Below are 13,288 nucleotides of genomic sequence, written 5' to 3'. Positions count from 1 at the left end.
TCGATGGCTGGGTAGATTCCCTAGGGGTCCTCGTGAAAGCGTTGGTCGTAGCAACGTTGTTGGACGTAGACGCACGGGATTGGTAGGATGGGAGCGTGGAGGGGTAGTAAGAAGGGGGAGGTGGGGCTGGCGCGTTTTTGAGGCAAGCGCTGGTCGCCATTTGCCTGACTGCAAGCAAGGCTGGGCTGTTGAAATCCCCGAAAGAGAGGGCCGGCCTGGTGGCAAAGGCGATGCGCAACCTGGCGTCGTAATCGACAACAAAGGACCAGTCGCCGTGTTCAGCAAAGAGCTGCAACATGTCGTAGAGGTGTTCAAGGTAGCTCTTGATGTCGTCTCCGGCTGATGGGAAGACGAACGTGATGGAGGTGCCGATGAGGTCGATAACCCTCCTCCAGTCGCGTTCAGCTGCGAACAGGTGTCTGACCGAAACGAAAGTATCGGTGGGTTTTGGCGATTTTTTAGAGTCGGTCTCGTCAGGAAACAAAACTTTGCCTGGGCAGATATAGTAGCCTCTGAGAAGGGCTGGTACGAGGCTGAAAGGGAAACCGAGCGGTCTGTTTGTCGCCAAGTTGAACCGATCGACTGAAACCGACCAACCTGCCTTTTTGTATCGAGCAACATGGTCGGCGATCGCTTGAGCTGCTGGTGGTAGGGGTTCGGTAGGCCTATCTTTGGCCACCATGAACGGGAGGTTGTCTGCAACTTCGTCGGAATCGCTCGAGCTGTCGTCTTCAGAGGATGATGATGAAGAACTTGAAGAGGGAGATCCGTCTCTCCTTCTTTTCTTACCCTTTGACGAGCGCCTCTTGTGCTTGTGTTTGCGCTTCTTCTTGTCGGATTTTGAGGCAGATGGGACTGGTGGGGCTTGGATCTCGTCGTTTGTAAGGCCGAGCGGGTTGAGAACTTCGCGAAGAGGGGGAATGACTGGTCGGATCTGTTGTCTCGCGGCGAAAGCTGCAGCGCCCGTGGCACCCAAAGCCCCGCCTTGTTGGCGAAAGTCGAGTTGTTGGATTGGCGGTAGCCTCTGAGGTGGTGGTGGACGTTGAAACTGGGGCTGTCGGGGAGGGGGTGCATTACGGGGTCTGAAATCCCTGAAAGCACCTGGGTGTAGGACAACTGGCGGGGTCTGTTCGATCTGGATTTCGGGATCTGGGATGATGCCGCCCAGCTGGAATGAGACTCTACCTCTCTCCAGGTCGAGCTCGCGGGCCGACAACCCGAAATCTGAGAATCTCGGTAGAAAATTCGGGTCGGTGAAAGGTACGATGTGAGCAAACCTGCGCCGAAGTTCCCAGATGTCGATGGTGGTACTTCCACCGCGTCTGTCGTACGTTCGCAATAACTCCGCCAGACGTTGCTGCGTTGTATTAGCGTCCCCCGCTCTATGTCCGTTGGCATCTCCATTTAGCAGTCTGTGAATTTCCATGCAAGACCTCGGGAAAAAAATATATGCAGCTTAAAGTTTAATGTATTCGTGTGCAGGGAAGAAAACAGTTGAAAATACTGATGTGGAAACTATCCCCCGATTACGAGATAAACCTTAACTGAACTATGAGAAAAGACTGAAGATGTATAGGAGATATGCAGAACCAAACGTTCTTTGCACTGCGATGAAAAGAACGGACGATACGCTACTATTGGCGAAGGATGTGGTGAGCGTAGAGCGGAGTGGTTGACTGGTCAAAGGCGGTAGTTCCTGTTGGATGGTGAACCCCGGCTCTCGAGCTCGTAACCCTAAGTGCTGACAAACTGTGGTTGGTCGTACAGAAAACGGGTTTATTAGCATATCCTTCTGAATGGTGCGTATCATGACAGAGCGGCTGGTGACACCCTTCGTGCCATATCCCACTAGATTAATGAACACCAATCACGATCTCTAATACTACGTTTCGAACTATTTTTTTACGTTTCAGAAAATTCAAGAAAGTTTTGTAAATATCAGAAAAGGTGCAAATGATTTAACAGAAGCCAATGTAAGATTAAGTTTGAATGAATTTTCAAGTCAATTGCAATTATCAAAATTAATTGGGACTCAACTTGATACAAAAGATTTAAATTGGACAAATTGGGAATATGCATGTAAATTAGAAAAAGTGAGAAAAATCAGATCTTCAAATCATTAGTTTCTTATTGTGATTTGTATATTTTTGTGGAAGGTGTGGTGGGATGGGGGTTTCAGGTGAGTTGAACAATATGTGGGCAGATATCTTTTGATGTGGAATTCATTTGAATGTATCTTAAAATTGTTTTCCCATGTGAAGATATCACTCAGGTGACACCAATCCTCCATCACATAAGAGATGATATGTCCCTCATCATATCAATCAAGATGTTCACAAAAAGAGTCATTTTCAGGGAGTTCCTCTCAGGGACAATCCTTTTTGCTCCCCTAGCTTGATCAAACATAACCTACACCATTGAATTGCCAGTGAATGGGGAGCCTCAACATATGTTTTTTCCAAATTGGGCATTCCGTGTCTGTTGTCTGACAGGGAGCTCTTTAAAATGGGCATAACTTCAAATCCAGACAAAAATCTTGGAATATACTCGATGGCATCATGCCATCGTCTGGTGCAGCTATGATGGATCCCAGGCTAGCTTTCCCCGAAAACGCCCTATAAACAAATCATAAATATCATCAATGGTTGAGATGACTAAATTTCTCAACCTACCGAAACAATCTCATTTCAAACTGGATTCACTTTCAAGCCAATCAAGCCAAGTACAGCCATTCCGATATTTCTTCTCGCTCACATTTTTGAAAAAAAAAAGATTGAGCACGAAACCTAAGTTTTAACTGGTTAAAACCTGAAAATTGGCTGTATTTCCTTGAATTACAGCCAATTTCAAAGTTTTATCGAGTAAAAACTTAGGTTTCACCGAGTTTCACTTTTTCTTTTTCAAAACGGAGCAACAAGAAATATCGGAACGGCTGTATCTTCCCTTGCAGTCAACAACATTTTTTGCTTTTTCCACAAAGTGCTTCTAATTTGAATACTGAAGAGATAAGGTATAGTGGAGTAGATCCCAATTGTGTAACTATGTATATTCCAAATAAAATTGAGAGTGAGTCTAACTTTTTGTACACTCTTTGTGTGATACCTTCAATCAATGAAACTTTAGTATACCCTCAAGCCTATCTTACAGCACATCAAGACTATTCACTAACTCCACAATATTATCTCAATTTTAACTGGCAGAAATGGTGTATGTGTGACAAAAAATATCATTCACAGTGCCCGTGGGGAAGGCCCCCAACGTCGGGGGCCCATTGGTGAGCGCATTTCGCTCCCATTTTGCTCGCGTTTGTCTTGCAATTGCAAGACAAAGGCAAGTTTCTGTACGCCTGAAACTCATGAGTCTGAGTCCAGGCGCAGGCCAATGGGTGCCCAGCTGACCTGAACACTCAGTCTTGCTGACGTCTTCATGACTGAACGCTCAGTAGCCCCAACTGAACACCTGATGGAACAACCAGGAACAACCCGTGGGATCATGGATGAGAGCATCAGGGATTTGTGAGATCCCACGTATAAATACACCCCTGGACAAAATTCCCTCGCCAAGGACCCAAGCTTGACAAGCAAAAACATGAATGTGATGATTGCAGCTCAACTCGGTGCGCCGAAAGCGCTTCACAGTTGATCCAGTATTGAGCCGTGCTATCAGCAAATCAAGCCAATGTTGTGGTCTCTCTTGATAGTTCAACCTCGCCAGCACAACACAAAATATAGTCGGACTCGTGGGATGCCCCGTAAAAGCCTTTTACAAAGTCTTATAGCCCGAGATGTATCAGACCCACTAATCAAGCAATCAGAGAACCTGATCAAATTACCACCGAATCCTTCAAATCTTTCGACCCATCTCCCAATAGTATCTTCTCAGGTCAAAGCATCTCACAAACTCCAACAACAGAACCTGTTCCAATTGTGGCCGTTGCAATGGCTTGTTTCTCAGTAGGCCTATGTATCTTTTGCTTGTTCGTCACGCTCAATCAACTCAATCAACTTAGACGTCAGCAGAAGGAGCACCCAGAACCTATTCTTGCTGAAACCAATAATAGATTGGTGTGCACCAAGAAATTGAGAAAGCCAGACTCTTTACAAGAGGAGCTGTTGGTAGACATCCAAACAATAAGGGCCCGTTCGGCTGTTTTTCCCAAAAGTCGTTACACAGAAGCGACTTTTCATTTTGCCCCGTTTGCAAGGGGCAAAATGAAAAGCTGATTTTTGGTTTTTTTGTTTACCAAACAGTCAACCAAAAAGGTCAACAAGAGATCAAAATGATCATCGTTGACCATCTGATCACCAGTTGAGTGTTTGGTAAAGATGAAATGAAAAGAAACCTTTGATTGAAACTTGAAAATCGATGAAAGCATTTTTAAACATCATCCATTCATCCATCACATGTACCATTAATTGTAAGTCTCAATCGAACAATTGTATCCTACATGGCATTTAAAAGTATTGTCATTTATATGTATCGATCAAACAATTGTATCTTACATGGCATTTAAAAGTATTTTTATTTTTATGTATCAGCCGCAATGCGATAACATTCTTTGAAGGAGGTTTTTGAGAGCCAATGCCACAAGGACTGAGGGTGTTGGGATCGCCTATATAACGCCCGGGTTTGAGCTTTCAACTCCCTGTAATCCTGGCTAGGAGTTCTAGCAATTCTACTCCCCAGTGCTTTGGTTGTTTCGATTTTAGGAGGATTTTGTTCCTTCTGAAATGCTGACACAGAATCCGACATTGGAGTATCGACTTCCACTTGAAAGGGAGACTCTTCTTCCATTTCATATGATTCAGAGTAAGGCGGCGTGCAACATTCATCCAGACTATCAGGCAAAGGCAAGTCACACGTTTGCTGCTGGGTTGAAAGCTCATCCTCGTGGAGTCTGTCTTCGTATTCTTCCGTCGTTTGGTTGACAGGACCTGGGCTCTTCCCAGTAGAGTAGTTTGACCCGTGCAGATGGGAAGTGAAATTTACTAGCGTTGGTGAGGAGAACTGGTCTTGCCCTTGGGTTTCTGAATAAAGTGCATTGCTTCCAGACACTGGAAATTCCTCGATCAAATTGCCATCAATGCTGTGATTGGGATAGAGCAGATGATTGAGGGTCTTGATGGTACAGTATGATTCTTGTAAAAGCTCTTCTAGCTCCTCCACTCTTTTTTTTCAATCCTACAGACAACACATGTTGTTATCTTAGCCTTTGTGGATGAATCTGGTACTTATCGCGAGGGAAGGGTTTCTCACCCTGGATTGTTTCATTATTGGTAAGAGAATCGGAGGAGTATGTCTCTGTTCTCTGCTGTGAAGGGGTCACATCGCAGTGATCCACTATATCCTCTCAACTGATGTTCAATTCATCGGAATCTCTCAATTCATCATAACACTTATACTATTTAAAATTCAAAAAAACACTAACTAATACTAATTAATCTGACATTGACTGCTACATTTGTATCAACGGGTATATATACAAATGTAGTTAATAATACTTTATAAGATTTAATAATTTTTTGGTTGAGAACAAAAGCTACTACATTTTTATTTAAAGGTTTCATTGATTTTTTATCTAAGATCAGAACTATATTTTTATAAGAACATTTAATACTTTTTTATTTGGAATCAGACAGTCACTGTACTTAAAGAAGACCAAACTTAATATGGATCGAGTTCGATTTCCATTGGAGATCATACAGTCACTATACTTTTAATTGAGAAGGTACATGATAGATAAAGAAAAGAATAGTTAGAATCAGTAAGTGTGTATTGAATAAATGATGAAAGACAAAAGTACTTACTTTTTTTGTTGAGGATGTATTGGAGCCAACCATCACGCTTGCTAGCCGGTGTATTGACATAAGTTTCAGCAATAAGCGGCTTTTCAGCAAATAAGTCTAAGGCTATATAGCGTTGAGTGTTTTCTAAAGATGATTGGTAAATCAAACCAACAGCTGAAGCATGAGTTGAAGGTTTGTCAGCTTGAATTTCTTGAGCTGCAGTGTTGATCAATGCAGAAGTGGAGGCAAAAGAAGATTGAATATTGCTGCTGAAATCCTTCATATCAGTGGACATCCCATCGAGTATTTGAACACCAGAACGTTTCCTTGATTTAGTCGGAGCTCGAGCAGCTAAAGCTACCTTGGACTTGTGGTGTTGCTTCGCTGCTGGAGCTTCGTCTTCAGAACTGGAGTCGTCCTTTGGCTTTGTATTGATTCCAGATACGTCGGTTTTGTCAGAAGGTGATTTGAGACCATGGGGTGAATCAGGTGGAGGAGAAGAGAAACCGTGAGGAAAGGCAGGAAAAGGGTCGGTCGTGTCTTGATGTTCAGTCAGCTTGACAATCGGGCTATCAGAAGCTGGATGATTCTTATTCAAAACTGGACTGCTAGAAGTCGAGGGGATGTCTTGAGGTTTGGTTTGATCAACGATCAAACCTTTGACATACTTCGCTGTAGCCTTGTGACCCTCCAATAGGGTAGCAATCGAATCAAACAAGGGAAATGGTCGTCCTTTGCATCGGAGGAGGTCCTTTGCCCTTTTAGTCTGCAAGAAAGAAACAAATCAGTCTATAAAAGGAAAAAGAAGTTGTGGAAGGGAGAAAGAGAAAATTTTTACATACATCTTGTTCAACAATAGGTGCCCAGGTCTGATCATCTAGATCTATGCATCCATCCTTCCACCCAGCACCACTCAACCCATTCAGATGCTTGTAAAGGGTGTATCGTTGAGACAACTGTAAAAGAAAAACAATATCAATACCAAACCAATAAACAAAGATGTAAAATAAATAAATACTTACAACATACCAGTGATCCCTGCAAGCCTTGACGGTTTTGGCTGCACTTAAATGGACTAAACCAGTAGTTTTATTTTTTTTCCTCGCTTCCGTCAAGTGCCTCCACAACCTTGTTCCAAACTGCAGTCTTGAAACCATGAGCAGTGGTAGCATTTTCAGGTCCGATCGGTGCATTGCCAGGTTGACGTTCAGCAGTGAGTACCTCGATCATAATTGAATCATCTTCATCATCCCATTCAGCCTTGATATTTGATGTTTTTGGCGTCTTGGTGATTGGTGGAGCAGTTGGCGGGTTTGGATCAGTCAATGAGATTGGGATGTCTGGTTCTAAGGTAGTTTGTGAAAGGGGTTCATGTGCTGCACGTCGGACAGCTCTAGGAGCTTGCTGTCGTGGTTGTTTACTGGGTGTGGTGGTGGTATCCATAGTGATCGCAAATAAATGAAGTTTTTTGATTGAATTAAATTAAATTGAAATTGACTTGAATATATAAGATGATGATCGAAGTAAATTGAATAAGATGATGATCAAAGCGATTTGATGACAATTGAAGTGAATTGATACTATGACAATTGGATTGAATTGATACTAAGACAATTGAATTGAATAATAAGTTGGTCAATGTGAATTGATAAAAAGACGATTGAATTGAATAATAAGAAGAGTTGATTGAGTTGTTGAGACGACGAGAGAGAAGAACAGCGAAATCTGGATGGCAAAAAGGGGTGTTGAGTGGGTGTTTGAGTTGGTGAAGTTCGAGTGGGTGGTGGGTGAGGGTGGGTGAGGTTGATTGATCGAGGTGATGGGGCAAAAGTTGCTTTTGGTCTCAAAAGTGGCCTTGAGGCCGCTTTCGAAGTCGGACCAACTTTTGACCAAAAGTCCTTTTGGATTTGATGTCAACGGAGAGAAGATCTGCGGAGCAGAACTTCCATCGTAATGACAAACACACGCAGAAGAAACTAAAAAATCATTGATACATAAAACAACATTATTTAATATACATATTAAAACCTACAACACTTTAAAACTCAGTTTCAAGAGTTGAATCCCTAAACCCCCAAAAAAGAAAAAACAGCATTTCAAGAAGAACTTGGTTCTTGAAATGACATCATAAAGAAGAAAAACGTACATGTTAAAAACCAGAATAGTCAAGGGTTCTTGTGTCTAACGAAAGAACCCTGCCTAGTCAAAGAATTAATGACGACGGCCCTTATTCGAATATGAGATAAGGGAAAAGGCTGAAACAAAGCAACCAATTTTCCGCAGAAAACTTACAGCCTTCAGAGGACAAAGAAAACTATATATCCGAGACCACCCTCGCAAGAAAGAAGAAGGATCATCTTATCATCATCTAAACCTGTATCATCGAAACGTGAAAACAAAACAAACTACCTTTTTTACTTACAACTTGACCGGATCTCAGAACGTTACAAAACTTAGAACCTTAACTATTAGCTTCTTCCTATAACCTTCTTATCTTTTCGAACAAGTTTCCTTTTTCCTCTATTTTTCATATTTTCTAAAAAAGAGTTTTGTTGCAGATCAACTTGGTAGTTCTAGTTGACCAGCGATTCTCAAATTATATCTCTCTCTTTTTTGATAAACTATGATCGGACCTCTGCTGAAGCAAGCCTTAAATATAACTGCTTTTCGTAGTAGTCAATTTAAGAAGATTTGTTCAGTGAGTGCATTGAAAATCTAACAGGCAGCAGTAATCATCCTGCACCTTAGACAGTACAACTAACAATTGTTTTCTTATCATTAACAGCTTTTTGCTCACCAAGAATATAAAGATACATCTTCAATTTATAGGTAACACACCTTTATCCCAAAGGTATATCTTTTGTGAGCAATAAAATTCATCCTTCTCATTCGAACTTCTCATCAGTTTGAAGAGCTAGGCTGACATTTGATCAAACGACCTTTACCAAACGCCGGTGTTTTTGACCAAAACCAAAAAGCACTTTTGGTCAAAAGTGCTTTTTGGTTTTGGTGTAGCTTTTGGGTTTCAGCCAAACGGGCCCTAAGGGGTTTCAAGTTACAATTTTTTATACGCTTTTTTAAAAAATCGGTCAAGTTTTATACAACAGCGTAAAAGTTTAAACTAGACCGTTTGTAAAAAGCAAGCATGTTGGATGATTATTGTCGTAAAAAGAATCAAAGCGGTGAACCTATTGTTGATTCAAGTAGCCTTGTAAAAGCATCAAGCTGTGGGGCTTGAAGATGATTTTGTGACATACAAATGGATTCACAAATTCTATTCCAGAAGCAGAACAAATGCCACCTTGCTTTTGTCACTTGGGAATCACTTTGGATCTCTTTGGATTGAGATGTTAGCAGAAAAAACCCATGGGAAATTAAAGGTTATCACTTCAATACCACACCTCTTCTTCTAGCCTTTTATGTAGTCTCCAGCTTAAAGAGCCTGCTTTGCATAAACACCGTCTCCTTGTGGCAGTTGCCCGACAACAAGCGCACATGGACTGCCTTTGAGGCACAAAGGCAACTTGTGTGTGCTTGTTGACCAGCAAACACCACATGGACATGGTGAAAGGAGGTCTTTAACAACTTGCCTGGTGGAATCAATAACTTGACCTACCATATCCTGCCTCTGAGAACTCCTGTAGATGAAAGTTCTTCAAAATCACTAAAGCACACATATAGCAGAGCTCTCAACCTTGGTCAAGTGGGAGCTAGTAGTAGCATAGGTGGCTTTAATTTTTCTGAAAATCTCTTGCCAGGCCCACTTGATTTCTGGGTGTCTATGCCAAGCTTGTAGTCTTATACATCTTCTCAGCAAATCCCAGAGCATGAAGTGAGTGAAAATCTAAGAGACCACAATTGTAGAAGAGTGGCAATATCTGTGTTACATGTGATGGCTAAACTCAGGATGGGGGCACAAAAAAAAAGACGCGCCTGGGCGCGCGCCACGCGCCCAGAAACCTGGAAAACAAGGTGGGAGCGCCCAAAAAACATGTATGCCCCATAGTGAGACAGTGGGGCTTTCCTTGTCCAATTTTTTTTGAACTCCATTTCGAGATTCTTTCTGATCATCTACTCAATCACTCCAATGCCAAAAATCAAAAAGAAGAGTGATAAGGCTCATCAAATAGCCCTGCAAACCGAATGGATTCTCCCTTCAAGTGGCTGTGGTGTCCATTGGACTGGATTCCTGATGGCCAAAGAGCGCAATCAATCAGCTGGATGACGAGAGGCAAAATGCACCTATTGCAACCTGGTTATGGATGGGAAACCTCATTCATTGCAGAAGCATATCATCAGTATCTGCCAATCAATTCCTGGTGACCAGAAATCAGCATACATCAACACTATTCAGCCGGAATTGTCTGCTGATCCCTCTGACTCAACTAGTGATGATGCGACCTCAACTTTGGCTATTGATCAACCCAAAATAATACACAACTTTACTAATAGTTCACTGCATCACTTCATCAAAAGAACTCAAGAAAAAATGGATCAGATCAATCAACATCTCTGTCTCGCGTTGATAACTGGCCACGTACCCTTCTCTCTCCTTGAAAATAAGCATTTTGTCCGTTTCCAAGAATGTCTATCAGTTTCACCAATCACACCAGCTACTCGATATGTTATGACAAACCGGATTCTACCTACTGTACATGCTTGGTCTGTCAAAGAGATGCAAGATGATCTTTCTTGCCAGTCAGGTCTGACAATATCCCTTGATGGATGGTCCGACATATCTCAAAACAGTGTGTATGCTGTCTTGGCTCTACAAGGAACAAAAGTCAAACACTTTATTGATACACTAAACCTCCACCAAGTCCGACACACTTCTGAGAATATTTCTTCAAGTCTCGATAGTACACTCAACTTGTCAGGAATAAAGTGGGACCAGATAATTGCTGTTGTGACTGATAATCCAACACCAATGGTGAAACTTTGTGTGAGTGCTGTTTATGTATTTTTCTTGCTGCTTCCATGTTGTCTGATATGATTCTCTATTTGCTCAACTAGAGACTTATATGCAAAGCGCATCCTCACGTTGTTGGGATTCCTTGTTGTTTACACTTTTTTAATCTAATTGCCAAAGACTTTCTTAACCACCAAGACATGAAACAAGTCGTATTGAATAACAAGGAGTTAGTTAGGTACTTCACATCTTCACATCACTGGACCGAGCATCTTGAAACATGGCGAAAAAAGGAAGGTGTTACTCACGGTATACAGAGCTCATGTGACAGTCAGTGGTACACCTATAGCAAAGTCTGTCTTTCCGTTGACGCACATGAAATAGGATTCATCAAATGCGCCAACATGTCCAATGATCCAACTTTAGACACTCCAACGATCCCCAAAGATACACTTTTGATCGTCCGATCTCGCAATCATTTCACTGCAAACAAAGCACTTGTTTTATTCCTGAAGCCAGTGGTTGATGCCCTTGCTCGCTTAGAATCAAACTTTACTACCCTTGGTGATATCTGGAAGGAGTTGATCAATGTTTACATTCAAGTTTCAAGTCTTGATCTTTCTAACTGGCCGAGTTATGTCAATTACAAAGCTTACTGCCTCAATATTTTGAATTCACGAGCTCGTGTGTACTACAACGAACCGATTTTCATCATCGCTTTATTCTTTACTCCAAGCTGTCGCCATCTTTTGGTCTCACGTGCACATCCGATCAAATCAATCCAAAAGATGATTGTAAACCTCGCGTTTTTCTGGAGATACTCGCAAGCCGATGCCATTACCATTGCACAACAGGCCAATCTTTATCTCAATGGCGAAGGTCATTTTGGTACATCAAAGAAATGTATGTCATCTTTTTCACCCTCTAGGCGACTTCAGCTACTAACTTTTTGATCCTTATGTACACAGTTTCACTCACAATTGATTATTGGGTTGACTTGCCTACAACCCTACAGACAAGTTTACTCAAAAAGTTTGCTATCAAACTACTTGAGATTATAGCGCATGCTGCAGGTGTTGAAAGCCTATTTTCAGCTGTGTCAGCTACAAAGACAAAACAGCGAGCTGCAATGACCCTCACAAATCTCAAAATGATATCGCAAGTTCAACTTTCCAAAACCAACAAGAACCCAAAAAAGAAAACCAATTCAGTCAAAAATGATGTCAACAAAGCAATTGAAGTTATTGAAGACCCACGAGTAGAATCAACAGAGCTCTTCTCTGGTCCAGATGATCTTGAAGAGTTTGAACAAGGAGTGGCCCGATTACAAGAGGAACCTATGCTGGTTGACCCCGCTTTAGAGGCTGATTCTCATGATGGTTTCATCAGATCTCTGTTTGATCTGACTTTATTTCAGGTTCAAACATTTCATCATGTCAAGTCTGCAGGTGAAAGTACACCTGCTGTTGGTGCTCCTGGAGCGTGGAACCCCGATCAAGTCACCTTTGACTGATCGTAATGCTGAAATACAAATTTCCGACTTTTTTTTTCTTTTTTGCACTGTGAGAGGCCGCACCCAACGCGCCAGTGGCGCCTAGACGCGCCCAATTTTCAGAAAACGCGCCATGGCGCACCCATCGTTCAAAGGCCCGCGCCCCCATCCTGAGGCTAAACATTGAAAAATTCATATTGTTGAACTTTGATCTTCAAGCAAAAGTATTGGTGAAGTGGAGAGAAGGATGAAGAATTTTCAAGTGCCCATTTTATCCCTTTATAACCAAACACAGCTTGGCCAAGATTTGAGCATGGCTTGATTACTACTCATATTAACAAGAAAAGAATGAACAGGGCCTTATGAGATTAGTCCTATCAGCCAGGTTTTATTTGTCTCTATGGAGCAAGGTTTGAGCCACAAAAACTTGCCAAGTTGAGACAAATTTTATTCTTAATATAGAAGTTAAAGTTATCCTGAGTGTTTAATCAGGGGAAATTATATAAAGACTGAGACACACAAATTTATTCATCAATTTGTTCAAGAGATTATCCTCCTCAATGCAGCTGATAAGGTAGTATAATTGACCAAATGTGTAACCTGCATAGTCAACTAAGTTTGAAACATATTGAGCAATATCAATATATGATAAGACAAGTTTCTCTTTAACTCTTGTTTCAAAAATTACCTCACTAGTTATGTATTTTTCAGATTCAAACTTTGGGGGGTAAAGGGCAGCATATGAACACAAATTCTTCCTCACAAGCAATCACATTTTTGCACCCTGAAAGTCATCAAATACCACCTCAACGACTGTATTTGAGATGAAAGTGCATTCAAGAAACCTCCTGATTCTTAGCTTATCATCTGCCACATGCTCTAATGTATTGGCAACAAGTGACAACGGACTCAGCTTTGTGGAAGGCATGCATAGTAGGTTGTACAATATTGATCTGAACTTGACACCAGAAATTGTCCCAGTGGAAAACATCTCATTGGACATAAACCACAAATGTCATGGATCCTCAGATATCCATGATAAAAGCAACAACAATCCTAACACAGATCTCCCAGCCTTCTTAAATAAAAGTGTGGACTTGC

At 41.7% G+C, this 13,288-nt stretch overlaps 1 protein-coding gene across 1 annotated transcript; it reads left to right on the top strand.

The window, feature by feature from the left end:
- Positions 1-3,588: 3,588 nt before the first annotated feature.
- On the top strand, positions 3,589-4,928 carry MELLADRAFT_106996 (uncharacterized protein; the record flags this gene model as incomplete). The annotated part of the gene is made up of 3 exons (XM_007410713.1): positions 3,589-3,616; positions 3,883-4,064; positions 4,710-4,928. The coding sequence occupies 3 exons, from the start codon at positions 3,589-3,591 to the stop codon at positions 4,926-4,928; spliced, it is 429 nt and encodes a 142-aa protein (XP_007410775.1).
- Positions 4,929-13,288: the final 8,360 nt, after the last annotated feature.

This window comes from Melampsora larici-populina (assembly GCF_000204055.1).
Source record: "Melampsora larici-populina 98AG31 unplaced genomic scaffold MELLAscaffold_21, whole genome shotgun sequence".
NCBI lineage: Eukaryota > Fungi > Basidiomycota > Pucciniomycetes > Pucciniales > Melampsoraceae > Melampsora > Melampsora laricis-populina.
The sequence above is the reverse complement of the archived record's forward strand: the minus strand, read 5'-3'. Positions and strand labels throughout refer to the sequence as shown.